General features: G+C 41.9%; 1 protein-coding gene across 1 annotated transcript in view; it reads left to right on the top strand.

The window, feature by feature from the left end:
• MTMR12 (myotubularin related protein 12) overlaps positions 1–6934 on the top strand; it is a 56964-nt gene extending 50030 nt beyond the window's left edge. The window contains exons 15-16 of the mRNA XM_019531918.1: positions 2416–2577; positions 4129–6934. Coding sequence (XP_019387463.1) covers positions 2416–2577; positions 4129–4701 — 735 coding nt within the window. The 3' untranslated portion in view covers positions 4702–6934. The remainder of the gene's footprint in view (positions 1–2415; positions 2578–4128) is intronic.
• Positions 6935–12844: the final 5910 nt, after the last annotated feature.

Below are 12844 nucleotides of genomic sequence, written 5' to 3'. Positions count from 1 at the left end.
GTGAGGGAGGGAATGGGGCTGGGGTACATCCTGCCCAGCTGGGGTTGGGTGGGGAAAGTGTGCGCACCCTGGGAGGGCATGGGGAGGGGAGGGGTGCGTGCTCCTGCATCTGTGTGGGGCAAGGTGGGCTGTAGCTGTGGACTAAAGCCAGGGGTGCTGCTGGACTCTTCCCAGGGGTAAGAAGGGTGGGGTTTAGGCCACACTGCACTCGGGGCAGGTGGCAGTGGCACTGGGTGCGAGGCTACAGTGAAATTTTAAGAAGTTGCAGATGCCACTGCCATCTACCCCAAGCACAGTGTGACCCACCCCTCCCCCTGCCAGGATGCGCCAGGCGTGGCCCCGGCCCCAGCCAACCCTGCCCCACCCCATACAGATCTGTGGAAACCCCCCTCACCCTCCCAGGGTGCATGCAGTCGCAGGAGCCACCCACCCCAGATGAGCCACAGCTCTGTCCTGTGCCCCGCCCCACCCCAGCTGGGCAGTGCTTACCCCAGCCCCTGCCCTGCTCCCTCCCTCACTGCAGGGGCCTTGATCTGCCCCCACATACCCCTTCCCTCCCCCCTCATCCACCACAACAGACTTACCAGCTGCACACAGCTCTCCAAGCTGCTGGGCTGTGCTCCTGGCTGCCTGAGTGCTGTGCTGTGGTTGCATGCACGCATGGGCATTTATCAGCCAAATTACTGGCCACATCAGGCCATTTTCCAATATAGTCAATTTTCTTTTTATCTATGCTGATTGGGTATTGGACTGATATATCTGTGCACTTCTAAAATCCAGTTACATTTTCCAGCAAATAAGTCCTTGGTGCTATTGCAAGTAGAGTTCCAAGAGCAATTTCAGTACACATAAACACGTCAAGAGGATGAGATTATTCCCAAACCTGTTTGAAACAGATATTGGCATGGCCTCTCTTTTGTAAAGGTAAATTCCACAACCCAAGTTGTATTTGGATGTGCCACAAAATATATATCCCAGCTTGTAAATGATCTGTAGTATTAGCGCTTGAACAGCCTAAGACTTTAAACCCAAACTTGAAGATGTTGCTTAATCATACAACCTGATGAAAACTTTCTTAGCAGAGAACCAGTGGAGTATTCTCATGAAATAACCAGTTTGCAGTGTTTAGTTTAAGGAATTTCAAGCCTTCATAAGCCAACTTATTTTTGCAGTTAGTTCCTAGCTTGTTTATAGTTATGTCGCATGTTAGTGGAGTTTAGGCTTATACGTGATTGGACAGCTAGATCTGGCCTGCTACTAGAAAAAGGGTTGGGGACCCTGATCTTGCTGAAATGAGCACAGTATACAGAGCCAGGAGGTCCTGTCTTCCAATGTTGTCTTTACTATGGGCTTATTTTGTAGTCTGGGATGAGTCACTTTATCTTTCTGTGTCCTTTTTATCTGTAAAAAAGCAAATATTTGCTCAAGTGTTTTGTTTGAAAAAATGTAAATGCCTGTGTGGAACAAATTAACTTTTTTCTTACAAAGAAATCTTTATTTTGATACAAGGGAAACAAGATTTTAAGCTATCTTGCTTTTTTAAAAAGACTATTGTACTGCCTAGCGCAATGGAATTGTGGCCTGGGCTTCCTGTAGTTCATGAGATCAGACTTTCCTTCTTCCAGGTTTGGAACTGGAGCAGTTTTGCTGAATTTGGGTTCTTTTCAACTCATTTACACAACAATTAGAACATACCAGCTACTGCTCTTTTGAAATGTTCCCTTTCTGAAAGTGCTCTGAATGTGTCCACACCCTAAAATACAATTTAATTGACACTATTTTGTGGATGACTTCAGTAGATGCATCCTGACCAGATTCTTATTCCATATTCTGAAATTGCCTCCCAGGTTTGAAGTCTCAGAGCAGTCTCCTTCATAAAATTTTTGGTTCCTTCGGTGACTCATGATGCACTTTGGGTATAACCTAGTGCAAGGGTGGGCAAAATGCAGCCCATAGGCTGGATGTGGCCCACCAAGCCATTCTATCTGGCCCACAGGGCCCCTAAAAATTTTAGAAAATTAATATTAATCTGCCCTGGGCTGCCTGTCATGTGGCCCTTGATGGCTTGCCAAAACTCGGTAAGCAGCCCTCTGCTCAATAATTGCCCCCCCACCCCCCCATTATTAGTGGGAGCATGTTGATGATATACATTGTGTGACAAGTCGGAGAGCAATGTAAAGTAAAACATCACATGTTGATGCATGGACTACTATGCTTTGTATTTTCTTAAGCATCTATTTTAGTCTCATCTTTAACTTGCCATCTGTAGGATTCAGGGATCTTGTTACAGATTTTGTCTAGCTTGCTGCTGAGTACATGGGACCTTGTCAATGGAAATTCAGAGCTCTGTAACCTCATGTTGAGTGTTAGAGTTCTGTTCTAATCTTTAATTATGTGACCTGTTTATTTTGGCAGTCTGGAGAAAGCCACAATGCACAAAGCAGCCCTTTCAGGCTTCTCACAGTTTGGGATTGGTCTGTGCAGTTTGAACCCAAAGCACAGGCTTTGCTGAACAACCCTCTTTATGCAGAGAAACCAAAACCAGATAAAAGTCAACGGAAAACGACACGATTCAAGGTAAGCTGTCTGGTCAACCTCATTCTGAAGCTATACAAACATGTTTTTGTGTTTTTTGTGCAACCCATTTATACTTGGGACAAATGGATGTGAAACCTGGAGCCAAAGCTAATGCTGTTATTGGCAAAATTAAAAATGCCTGCATTGGAATTCTGTGGATTCTGAGACCTGTGTCCTGCCGTAGCCAGAAGCAGTTCTGTTAGTTTGGTGTTTTAATGCTATGACTGTGTACAGAAACACTGATCTCAACTACTGTGTATGACTACCCTTTTATCAACTAATGAGCATAGTAATTTTATCCAAATACCTTGCTGGGTTACAGTAGATATTTGCTTTTCATAAAGCACTTGAGTTTGTTTTAATTTATTACTGATCTGATCGATCTTGATAATTTAAATTATCAATAATTGTAGATGGGCAAGTTTTTTATTGTAGAGGATTAAAATATTCACACTAAGGCTCCACCAGGGCATTGTGTGGTATCCCATTTTAAGTAGGGATTTCAAGTGAATTGTAAGTTTCCTGGGATGGGGACTCTCTTTGATTCTGTATTAAGTGTGCGCACTGCCCAGATCCTGTAATGTTGAGTTGTTGTAAATGTGTGGTGAATGCTGATGGCAAAGCTCTGTAGTTGCATAGGTTACTTAGATTTTATTATTTTTAAAAACACTAATTTCAATTCTAGTAATATCTTACTTTTTAAACTAGTCTCTTTCTTTCCTGGGCAAACATTACTTTTTTCAAGCTCAGTGATACTTATTTGCAGCAGTTTTATTCCAGTACAGAGCAATAAAACTTTAGATGTTTAAAAAAACCCAACAAAATAGAACACCCCCCTACCCCCCTGCACTTTACCCAAATAAGCAGTGCATTACTCTGACCCAGCTCTGCAGCATCTGTATAGACTGGGTGGTTCAGCAGGGTTTTCTGGCTAAAGCTGATTCCAGTCGGCTCTTAGAAGTACCAAAAAGCCTCATTCATTAAAGTGTCTGCTCTATACAGACATTGAGTGAGCCAGGTCCAGCTAACATGTTGCCTCTTCTGGGCATGTGCTGGGCTTAGGAGTGCATGGAGTTTAAAGTGCCATTTTAATTTTTTTTTAACATCTGCAAGCAGCCGTAGTTATTAACATCTAAAGTAATGCACAGCAGACAAATGAATAGCTTAACCCAGATGTTCTCAAACTGTGGGTTGCGCCCCCCCCACGGGGGGTCACGAGCAACTTAAAAGTGGGCCACAAACTTCCTGGGGGGGTGTCAGTGCAGAGAAGTGGCATGTGATGGTGGCAGCACTGAGTGGTGGGTGGCAGCAGTGGCTGCTGTGTGAGAGCTCCCCATCCCCCTGCCACCACCATCCAGCACTCAGGGTCACAGTATCATGAAGTTTGAGAACCCTTCGCTTAAGCTTACAGGAATATAAAACTGAACTGGGTTAAGTGGATCATTATTTGAATGAAACTTGTTTAGCTTGGCACACTTTATTCCAAATTTAAGCTAACGTTTTAAAGTTCTAGTGCCCTTTTTAATAATTCTCTTTTGATTTTTCTTAAAGCATCACCGGCAGCTTTCTTTGCCACTGACACAAACTAAATCTTCTCCAAAGAGAGGATTTTTCAGGGAGGAAACGGATCATTTAATTAAAAACATTCTGGGCAAAAGAATTAGCAAACTGATAAACTCTTCAGAGGAGCTACATAGTAACTTCAGAGAATTTTATGATAGTTGGCACTGTAAACCTGTTGACTTTCATGGCCTTCTGCTGCCTCACATTGAAGGGCCTGAAATCAAAGTCTGGACCCAGCGATATTTACGGTGGATTCCTGAAGCGCAGCTTCTTGGTGGTGGTACAGTTGCCATTGCAACTAAGTTCTTGGATGTGATGGAAGAAGTGCAGAAGTTGCAGAAGCAAATGGACGAAGAACATAGCCAGACTGCCCCTGAAGATGCAGATGCCGTCCCAACTTTGAGAAATTCTGCCCGTTTGTCATCGTTGTTTCCATTTGCTTTGCTTCAGAGACATTCTCTCAAACCAGTTTTACCTACGAGCACTTGGAAAGACTTGGAAGATGAGGAAGACTTGGCGAAGAGAGACGATGAATTTGTTGAGTTAAGTGGTGCAGATTGATTGCTCAAATTGGCGAGAGAAAAATCTAGGCATAAATTTGAGTCATACCTTGCCAGTTTGGGGGCATAAACATTGGACCATATCCTGATGTGAGGAGTATGCAGCCAGCTTTAGCCATCATGCTAGAACTTTAGCCTAGCCCTTTAATACAGAAACAGCTCCCCTGTTCTTGCGTAGTCTATGGACAGACATTGATGTATTTCAGAATATTACAAGCAGAGTTTACTACAAATTCAGGAGAGATGCTGCCATATTCTGAAATGGTGGTACTGTAGCATACATGTAGAAAAACACAAGCAGCTATACTGCAGTCATAAGGTATCAGGCTACTGTTTATGTCCTTGATGCAAAATGCTATTATTGGAAGCGGGGGATTGAACCATCTCTGCCTAAATCTTTCTCAACAAGGAGTAAAGTAAATTGGGGAAAGATGATCACTTAAATCCTTTGTATATAAATGAGCATAAACTTTTTTTTTTAAGCTGAGGCAATATAAAGCCTATGGTAGCCAGGGTTTGATCCTGTATACTGCTTACAGTTCAAGTTGAAATTGCGCATGGGACAAGGATGGCAAATGGATAATGCTTCTTTGGCCTACCAGGATTTTGGTTGTGTGTGAATTTTGGCTGTATTTTAACCTCTGCTTGTCCTTTTAGCTGAAGGATAAGATGCAAAGGGCTCTTCTACACATCAGTCTGTTGTTCATGCCCATCCTGCCATACACCCCTGCTGCCTTGGAATACCAAGTCCCAGATATTTTGCTGCTAATTGTATGTAACGGTCTGATTTGAAAGACTCTAACTTGTCCAAGGAACCTTTTCTGTTAAATGGAATAGGCTTTCATGCTAGTATCCCAGTTTGCCTGTTGCCTTGAACCCTTTTTTCTGTAGCTTGCACTGAGACTCTGGGACCCTTTGTTTATAGAGGAAAATAATTTTGTATCCTTACAATAAAGCTGGATTTGTAGTCTGTTGCCACTTGCTTCATGAAGTTGTGGCACAGTAACTATGAACTTAATTTTTTTTCTTTTTCTTTTTTCTTTAAGTAAAGGCTGAGTATTAGAATCTGGTTGGTGGAAGTTGTTGTAACAGTACCTCAGTGATAAAAGCCATAAAGAAATGTCTGTCAAAGCTTTTGATCTACTGTGTTTGTGTGTGTGTATAGCGCATGTTTTTAATTCAGATAACTATACCTTGTAAAATCAAGTTTTTACTCTTTGAAATATCAAATCCATTTTGCACCCTTTAAATTCAGAAATATCCCCAAAATGAAATAAATCCATAATGCCTTTAATTTGACAGGGTTGGTGAATGTTCTCTTTCTAGTCTGTCACATTAGAAGCCTGGCTGGAAAAGTGAGGAGTTGAAAAAATTGGCACCGAAGATGATGGTGCTCAAGGAACTGATCCAGCAATATTGAACTAAATTGCTAAGAAGCAGTTTTGAACTTTGCACTGAATTATTCTGTATGTACAACAAACGGTTTTTTTGCAACTTGCGAACCAAGAGTAGTGTGCTGAGAAGGTGAGAGAAGGTAGATTTAATGCAACTGGATGCCAAACTGAAGCTACAAGTCCTGGTTGCCTTACTGTGTGTTCTGTTGAGACTTATTTAAACTTGCAATATTTTATTTTTTAAAATACACTAGCACTACATTTATTTTCATAGTGCATATGAGCCTTCTTTAAAGCTAGCACTTGCTAGAATTCTGTCTGCACTCATGTCCTTTGAACAATAGATTCATTTCTGTTACTGTAATTGAAAAACAAGCAACTTGTGTATGCAATAATCCTGCATGGTAGTACAAGCAATGTATTTTATGGGCAACAGTTACTTTATCCTAAGATTATAATTAATGGGATTTCTTTTACAAACACTGCCATTGGAAACTTTAATTTTGTTTATATAGATTTTTTTCTATGTACTTTTTTGACAGTCAAATTATTAAACTATTGTAATATTTTCAGTCAAATTATGTATTTATGTAGGAAAACAGATGTCTGACATCTTATTTGTACAGAAAATTATCTGAAAAGTTTATACAGAGGAGAGATTTATATACAGAATTGGAACAGGAGTATGACTCTAGCAAATGTAAAATGAATGTCACTGAGTTTCTGCACTGCAGGATTGGAAAAATACTCTGCTGTACTGATTTTCCAATTTTCTGTTTATACCTCCAAGTTTTTACACTGAATGCAAGCTAGAAGCTTTAACAGTTTTTTGGTTTTTTTGTGGGGTTTTTTTTTTTTGTATTTTTTAAAATCTTCCTGTTGCTCTTTAATAGTCTATTTGGAGAATCTATTCGTCAATAAAATACACTTCGACTTACTTGTCTTTGAGTTTAACTTATGCTTCTCAGTGTACTGGGACACATGATGTAACAATGTAAGAGGGGATTGTAAGGATTGTTTTATGCCATGAAAGGCTATCTTTGCTAAAAATGTAGTGCCAACAATGCTTGCAACTCTTCCTGGTTTGCCTATAGTCTACATAGCGCCCATATTTCTTCAAAGGTTTTTCTCCCTCTCCAACATGCTGAGGGAGGGGAGTGGGTAGTGGGGTTGAATGGAAGCGTGATCAGTGGTGGTCACACTGCATATTTTTGCAGAAAACTGACAGTGAAGGAAGTGAGCCACAAGCTGAGTGTTCTCTTAAAGCATGTTATTCCTTCAGTGAACTAAATCTAGGCTCAGCTATTTCATACGTCTTTTTTGCCATGTTGCATGTGGAAATGATCGTTCTGAAAAGTCTGGTGGCTCACCTGAGAAGTTCAGGAGTGCTGCTCTGAACTGCCATGTGAGCTATGTGGTTTTGCAGCAGAATGCAAGAAACAAGAGTTTCCTGTTCATATCTGTAAGCAGAGGTTTGTTGTCTTGTCTGTGCATGACTTAGTTTTTTTATTAAAAAAAAAAAAAAAAGGGCGGGTAGTTGGCCTTCAAGCAAGGACATTCGCTTTGCTGTACACAATTCTGTAACTGAGTTCATTTAAAACAAAAAAACTCATAGAAGAACAGTCTGAAAATGAACCATGGGAACTCTGCAAGCTTTTAAAACTTTGACTGAAAATAACAGAACTCAGGCTTTCATGTGTGCTGATTTAACTGTCTTCATTGACTGCAGGAACAGTTTGCAACCTTCTTTTTCAGACCTTGATACATTGGCCTTCCACCCTATACTTTTCAACTTCAACTTAAACCTGATTGGACTGGGCTGCCAGTAATTAAAATTGAGCAGGTCATCAGAACTGTGGGAGTCACGTATTGAAACTCCTGGCATCTTTTGTGACCACATCTTGTATGAAGTTTGACTTGCAGTTTGGTTTACATTAAGTTATGATATTGCACTATCATGGATTTGGGTCCAGCTGAGACCTACAGCTTCAACAGCACCAGTGAAGGCAAAGAACCAAACATTGCTCCTTTTTTGTATCCTAACATGCAAGACTTGCAAGTTTGGATTTAAAATTATATATACTTTTTGAATCATTGTCAAGATTATAGCTAAATATAAAGAAAATACAAGTTCTGTTCCTTGAAATCACTCATTTAAAAAAAGTCTTCATTCTTAGTATGTTGATTTGGATGCTAACATTTCATGACATGGTGTGCCATGAACTACCTTGCCTTGCTCTACAAGTTATAAGGCTTGATGCACTTTGTCCATTTTAGCTTGGTATAGATTCCATAAATGCAATTGGGAATGGGATACTCTAGTGAAAGTCTTAAGTTGTGACTGAGTATTAGGTGCAGGATGGTTAAAACAGCACAAGATGTGACAACTCCAATTAAAAGCTCTTTTTAGTTTCCCAGTGAAAGCACAAGTATTTCATACAGATTTAATGCTTTTGGGAAGCAGCAAAATGTTTTTTGCATTAGATATTCTCATGGCATCAGTATTTCCTGAGTCCAAGTTTGAAGTACCTAGAAACATGGATAAGTAGGGCTGGAAATGACTTTGGGAGGTTACCTTATCCAAACACGTGTCTGCAGCTGGATCATCTGAGTCGAAGCCATCCTGTTCCGAAAACTACAGAATCAACCCTATTGCACAGCTACATAGCCCATTGCCCAAAAAAGAGTATGCCCAAAGGAGCCCCAAGCAGAGCAGCTGTAAAGTTCTTAAAATGCACTCAACAGATCCAAGGAAGAGGACAATACCCTGCTACTATGGGGTAAAATTCCTTCCAGACCCAAACACTGGTCTGACCCTGAGCAAAGGGACAGTCTTGGCTTTAAAGGAAGGATTCACGGGGGGAGGGGGAGGACGACACTGGTCACAACAGGCAAGGAGAGAAATTTCTTCCCAGCCCAGTGTGGTAACCAGAGAGGCTCAGAAACACAGGAAAAAACAAATGCCCTCCATTCTGTTTTGCACCCTGCGACTAGCAAGCCTGATCACACATCACACCCCATAACTGGACAGCTAGAAATCCCATTTCCAAATCTGTGTGAGTTGATCTTGACTGCTTTAATCATCTTTCATAATTAATCTGGTTCTGTAGCGCTGCTTCATTCTCCAGGTGCTGAGCGATGTTTCTCTTGCTGGTATCCCCCTGCTGTGGGTTTAGAGCACTTGTAATCTCCCAGTGATTCTGGAGGGGGCAGAGATGTTCCTGGGCTTTTAACTTTGGTTTTTACAGAGCCCCGCAGCATAGTTACTGCTGAATCATTCATGATCAGGGCTTATCCAACCTCTTGAAAACCTCCATCAAAAGAGATTTTACAAGCTCCCTAAACTGTCTAAGCCACAGCCTCACCATTCTAGCAGCAAAGTTTTGCTAGATATTCAATCTAAACCTGTTTTGCTGCAACTAATTCGTTAGTACACATCCTGCTCTCTGAATCCACAAAGACAAAGAGTTACCCCTTTTCTGTACAGCAGCCCTTTATATATTTGAAGACTGCTATCATGTCCCTTCTCAGTCACCTTCTTATAAATTGAACATGCCTATTTCTTTCCACCTCACAGGCCTTGCCTTCTGAGCCCTCTATTTTTTTGTCACCCACCTCTGGACCTTCTCTAACTCTCTATGTACCTTTTAAAATGGAGTACAGAACTCCATATGATACTCTAGGTGAGGCCTATCATCTCCAATGTCTTACACCTAGCGCTCTTACAGATGCAGCCCAAAACTACATCTGCCCTTTTTTCGCAGCTGCATCACATTGCAGGCTTATATAGATGCTGTGATCCACCAAGACTCCTAGATTCTTCTCCATAGTGCTACCATCCAGCCAGGTCACCCATTTTGTATTTTCCGATATTTGTTGCCAGTTGAAATCAGCCTTTTTGAAATCCAGTTCTGCTGACCTCATGCTTTCCCTGTCTCAGGAATGTGACTTTTCTGTATCATGATTGCTTCCTTCTAAGTTTCCCACCAGCTTCACATCCTTTGTCAGTTCTTCCCTGATGGTCAGAACAAGATCCAATAGTCATATCCTCAACTTGCTGGAATGGATAATTGTCCTTCATACAAGTCAGGAACTTACTCAACATTTTATTTTTAACTGTACTATTATTCCAGCAGATACCTGAAAAATTGAAGTCCCTCATTGGTAACATCTCAGAATTCTTGGATAATTTTGTCATTCCTTTGAAGAGTGCCTCATCCACCTCTCCTTCCTGATGGGGATGGTATGTTTCACGTCTTATCTTCACAAAAATGCACCCCGATCTCCTACCTTCCTCCTCCTGAACTAAAGAATAAATGTATGATCCATATGGCAGTGCTGCCACCTTTTCTCCAAGTCTTGTCCTACCAAAACTATGCGTACCTCTAAATGTTGATATTAGTCATCAGAGTTGTCCTATCAAGCCTCAGTGTTGCCAATCAAATCAGTTTTCTTCATAGGCTGTGATTTCCATCTCGTCTCACTTGTTTCCTGTACTTCTATACGTACATTGGAAGTGTTCTGCATTTTGACCTACTCATTTCCCATATATCTCTTATTGCTGTCCTGTGGTCTTCTGGCCCTTCCCAACTTGAGCCTTTTTTTTAACCTCTCCCCTCTAGGTAGTTTGCATTGTTGTTGGGGAGTTTTTTGCTCCTCATGCCCCATGGAGCCTAGTCTAAAGCCTTTCTTAGTAGGTTGGCCAAATAGTGCCCAAAGATGCTCTTTCCAGTTCTGGTTAGATGGGTGCAATCTCTTGATACCAGTCCTCATCCCAGAACATGTTGCCATTGTCAAAAAAAATACAAAGCCTTTATGTCAATGTCACCTTCTCAGTCCTGCATTTATCTCCATGATGGGATGGGTCCCTGCCTGCACCCTTACCTGCCACTGGGGGGATTGATGAGAACACCACTAGAGCTCCAAACTCCTTTGTAAAGAGCCTCAGAGTCTCCTCTCACCTTTTTCAGTGGCAGTCCAGGCAGTATCATTGGTGCCTACATGGACAGGCAGGTGGATGAGCTCTGACAGTCTTTCTATGAAATCCTAAATACAGGTACCAGGCAAAAAGCAAGCCTCCTGGACCCTGAATCTGGATAACAGATTGGCACCTCTGTCCCCCTGCAGAAGGAAGGTACTGACTGTCACCGGTCACCTCTTCCTTTTTGGTGGCAGTGGTCTTGGAGCCTCCATCCCTGGGTCTCTGCACTTTCTGCTTTCTAGTCTTCTGGCCCCTCCATTCCAGCACTGCTTGCTGTTGTCTTTACAGATACGTTTTCCTCAGCTGTTTCACTGCAGTGTTGAAAGTGGATATGGACTTAAGTCTGTTCCTCTTGTGTGCTGGAGATCCTCCTCCTTCTAAGGATCATAAGACAGTAGGGCTGGCAGGGACCTCACAAGTCACCTACTCCAGTCCCCTGCTCAAAGCAGTATCATCCTTCTTCTAGCAGCTTTTCTCTTTGGCCTCTCCTGTCTCAGCTCCTCACGACTCCTTCCCAAGAAGTCTTTATTTTCCCCAAATAGCATGCAATATGGATACCTGTGTTTCCAAACCTTCAGTTCTTTCCAGTGCGATGGACATCAGTTTGCACCTGATACAGATAAAACTGAATTCTTTTGTGGGGAGAAGCATAAGCATCGCATCCCACACAAGTAACACCTACTGGTACGTGTATGCTCCCTGGAGGACACCTAGGCTGTGGAAAACGAGACTTTCTTGTTCACTCACTCGGCTTCCTGCTCCCTGGCTCCCTCCTGTGGCAAAATCCAAAGCAAACTTTCTCTGTTAGCTTTTCCTCTGTGTTTCCCACCATTGCTCCTGACCCCCCATTCACACACACACAGTCTGAGGATTGTTTTCCCTTCTCTGGGGGTTGGAGGGGATGAGGAACAACCAAACATCACTGTAACAAGGAAATATTTTTGAAAGGGAACTACAGCTCTCGGCAGGACAGAGAGATCCTTCAGGAAACCAGAACAAAGGTCAGGACAAAATGATGAATACAGGAATAAGAACATGATCAGTTTTGGTGAAATACAAATAACCATTAAACCATATTTTTAAATCGAGACTCTTCTGTACTTGCGGTATTTTTATCACATGAAAGCAGTGGTTCTCCCCAGACGTGCACTGCTCATAAAGAGGGAGTTTCCTTTCAGAACGGTTCTTAAGGGGGATAAAACACAACCATTTTTATAAGATGTAATGTCTGTGATCTATTCTCTTGGCAGTGCATGTGACACTTCAAAAACAGTTTAATTGACTATTAGGTCTGTTTTCTTTTGCTGAGTGTTTAAAGGGAAGCAATTCACATGTGAAACTTTGTATTTTCTCTAGAGTTAATTTGCTGCTTGACAAAAGCACAGCCCTGCCTGATAGACAGACAACTGCAGAGAGGGGAAGGCTGCCTTCTTGGCTTGTGTTTTCTTTCAACTTTTTATCCTGTGAAAACTTACAGTGTTCAGGAAACGTGCTTAAAAGCAGAGTGCAGTAGGAAATAACTATACTGTTTATAGTCTTAGCTGGCAGTTTGTGGATTAATTAGGTCGGTCTCACCTCCATCCTTGGAAAAATCTTTGAGTCAGTCTCACCTCCATCCTTGGAAAAATCTTTGAGAAAATCATCAAGGCTCACATTTGTGAGAGCCCGGCAGGACAAATTATGCTGAGGGGAAGCCAGCACGGGTTCGTGGCAGGTAGATCGTGCCTGACCAATCTAGTCTCTTTTTATGACCAGGTCACAAAACGCCT

This window comes from Crocodylus porosus, unplaced genomic scaffold (assembly GCF_001723895.1).
Source record: "Crocodylus porosus isolate Cpor-Errol unplaced genomic scaffold, CroPor_comp1, whole genome shotgun sequence".
Taxonomy (NCBI): Eukaryota; Metazoa; Chordata; order Crocodylia; family Crocodylidae; genus Crocodylus; species Crocodylus porosus.
The sequence above is the reverse complement of the archived record's forward strand: the minus strand, read 5'-3'. Positions and strand labels throughout refer to the sequence as shown.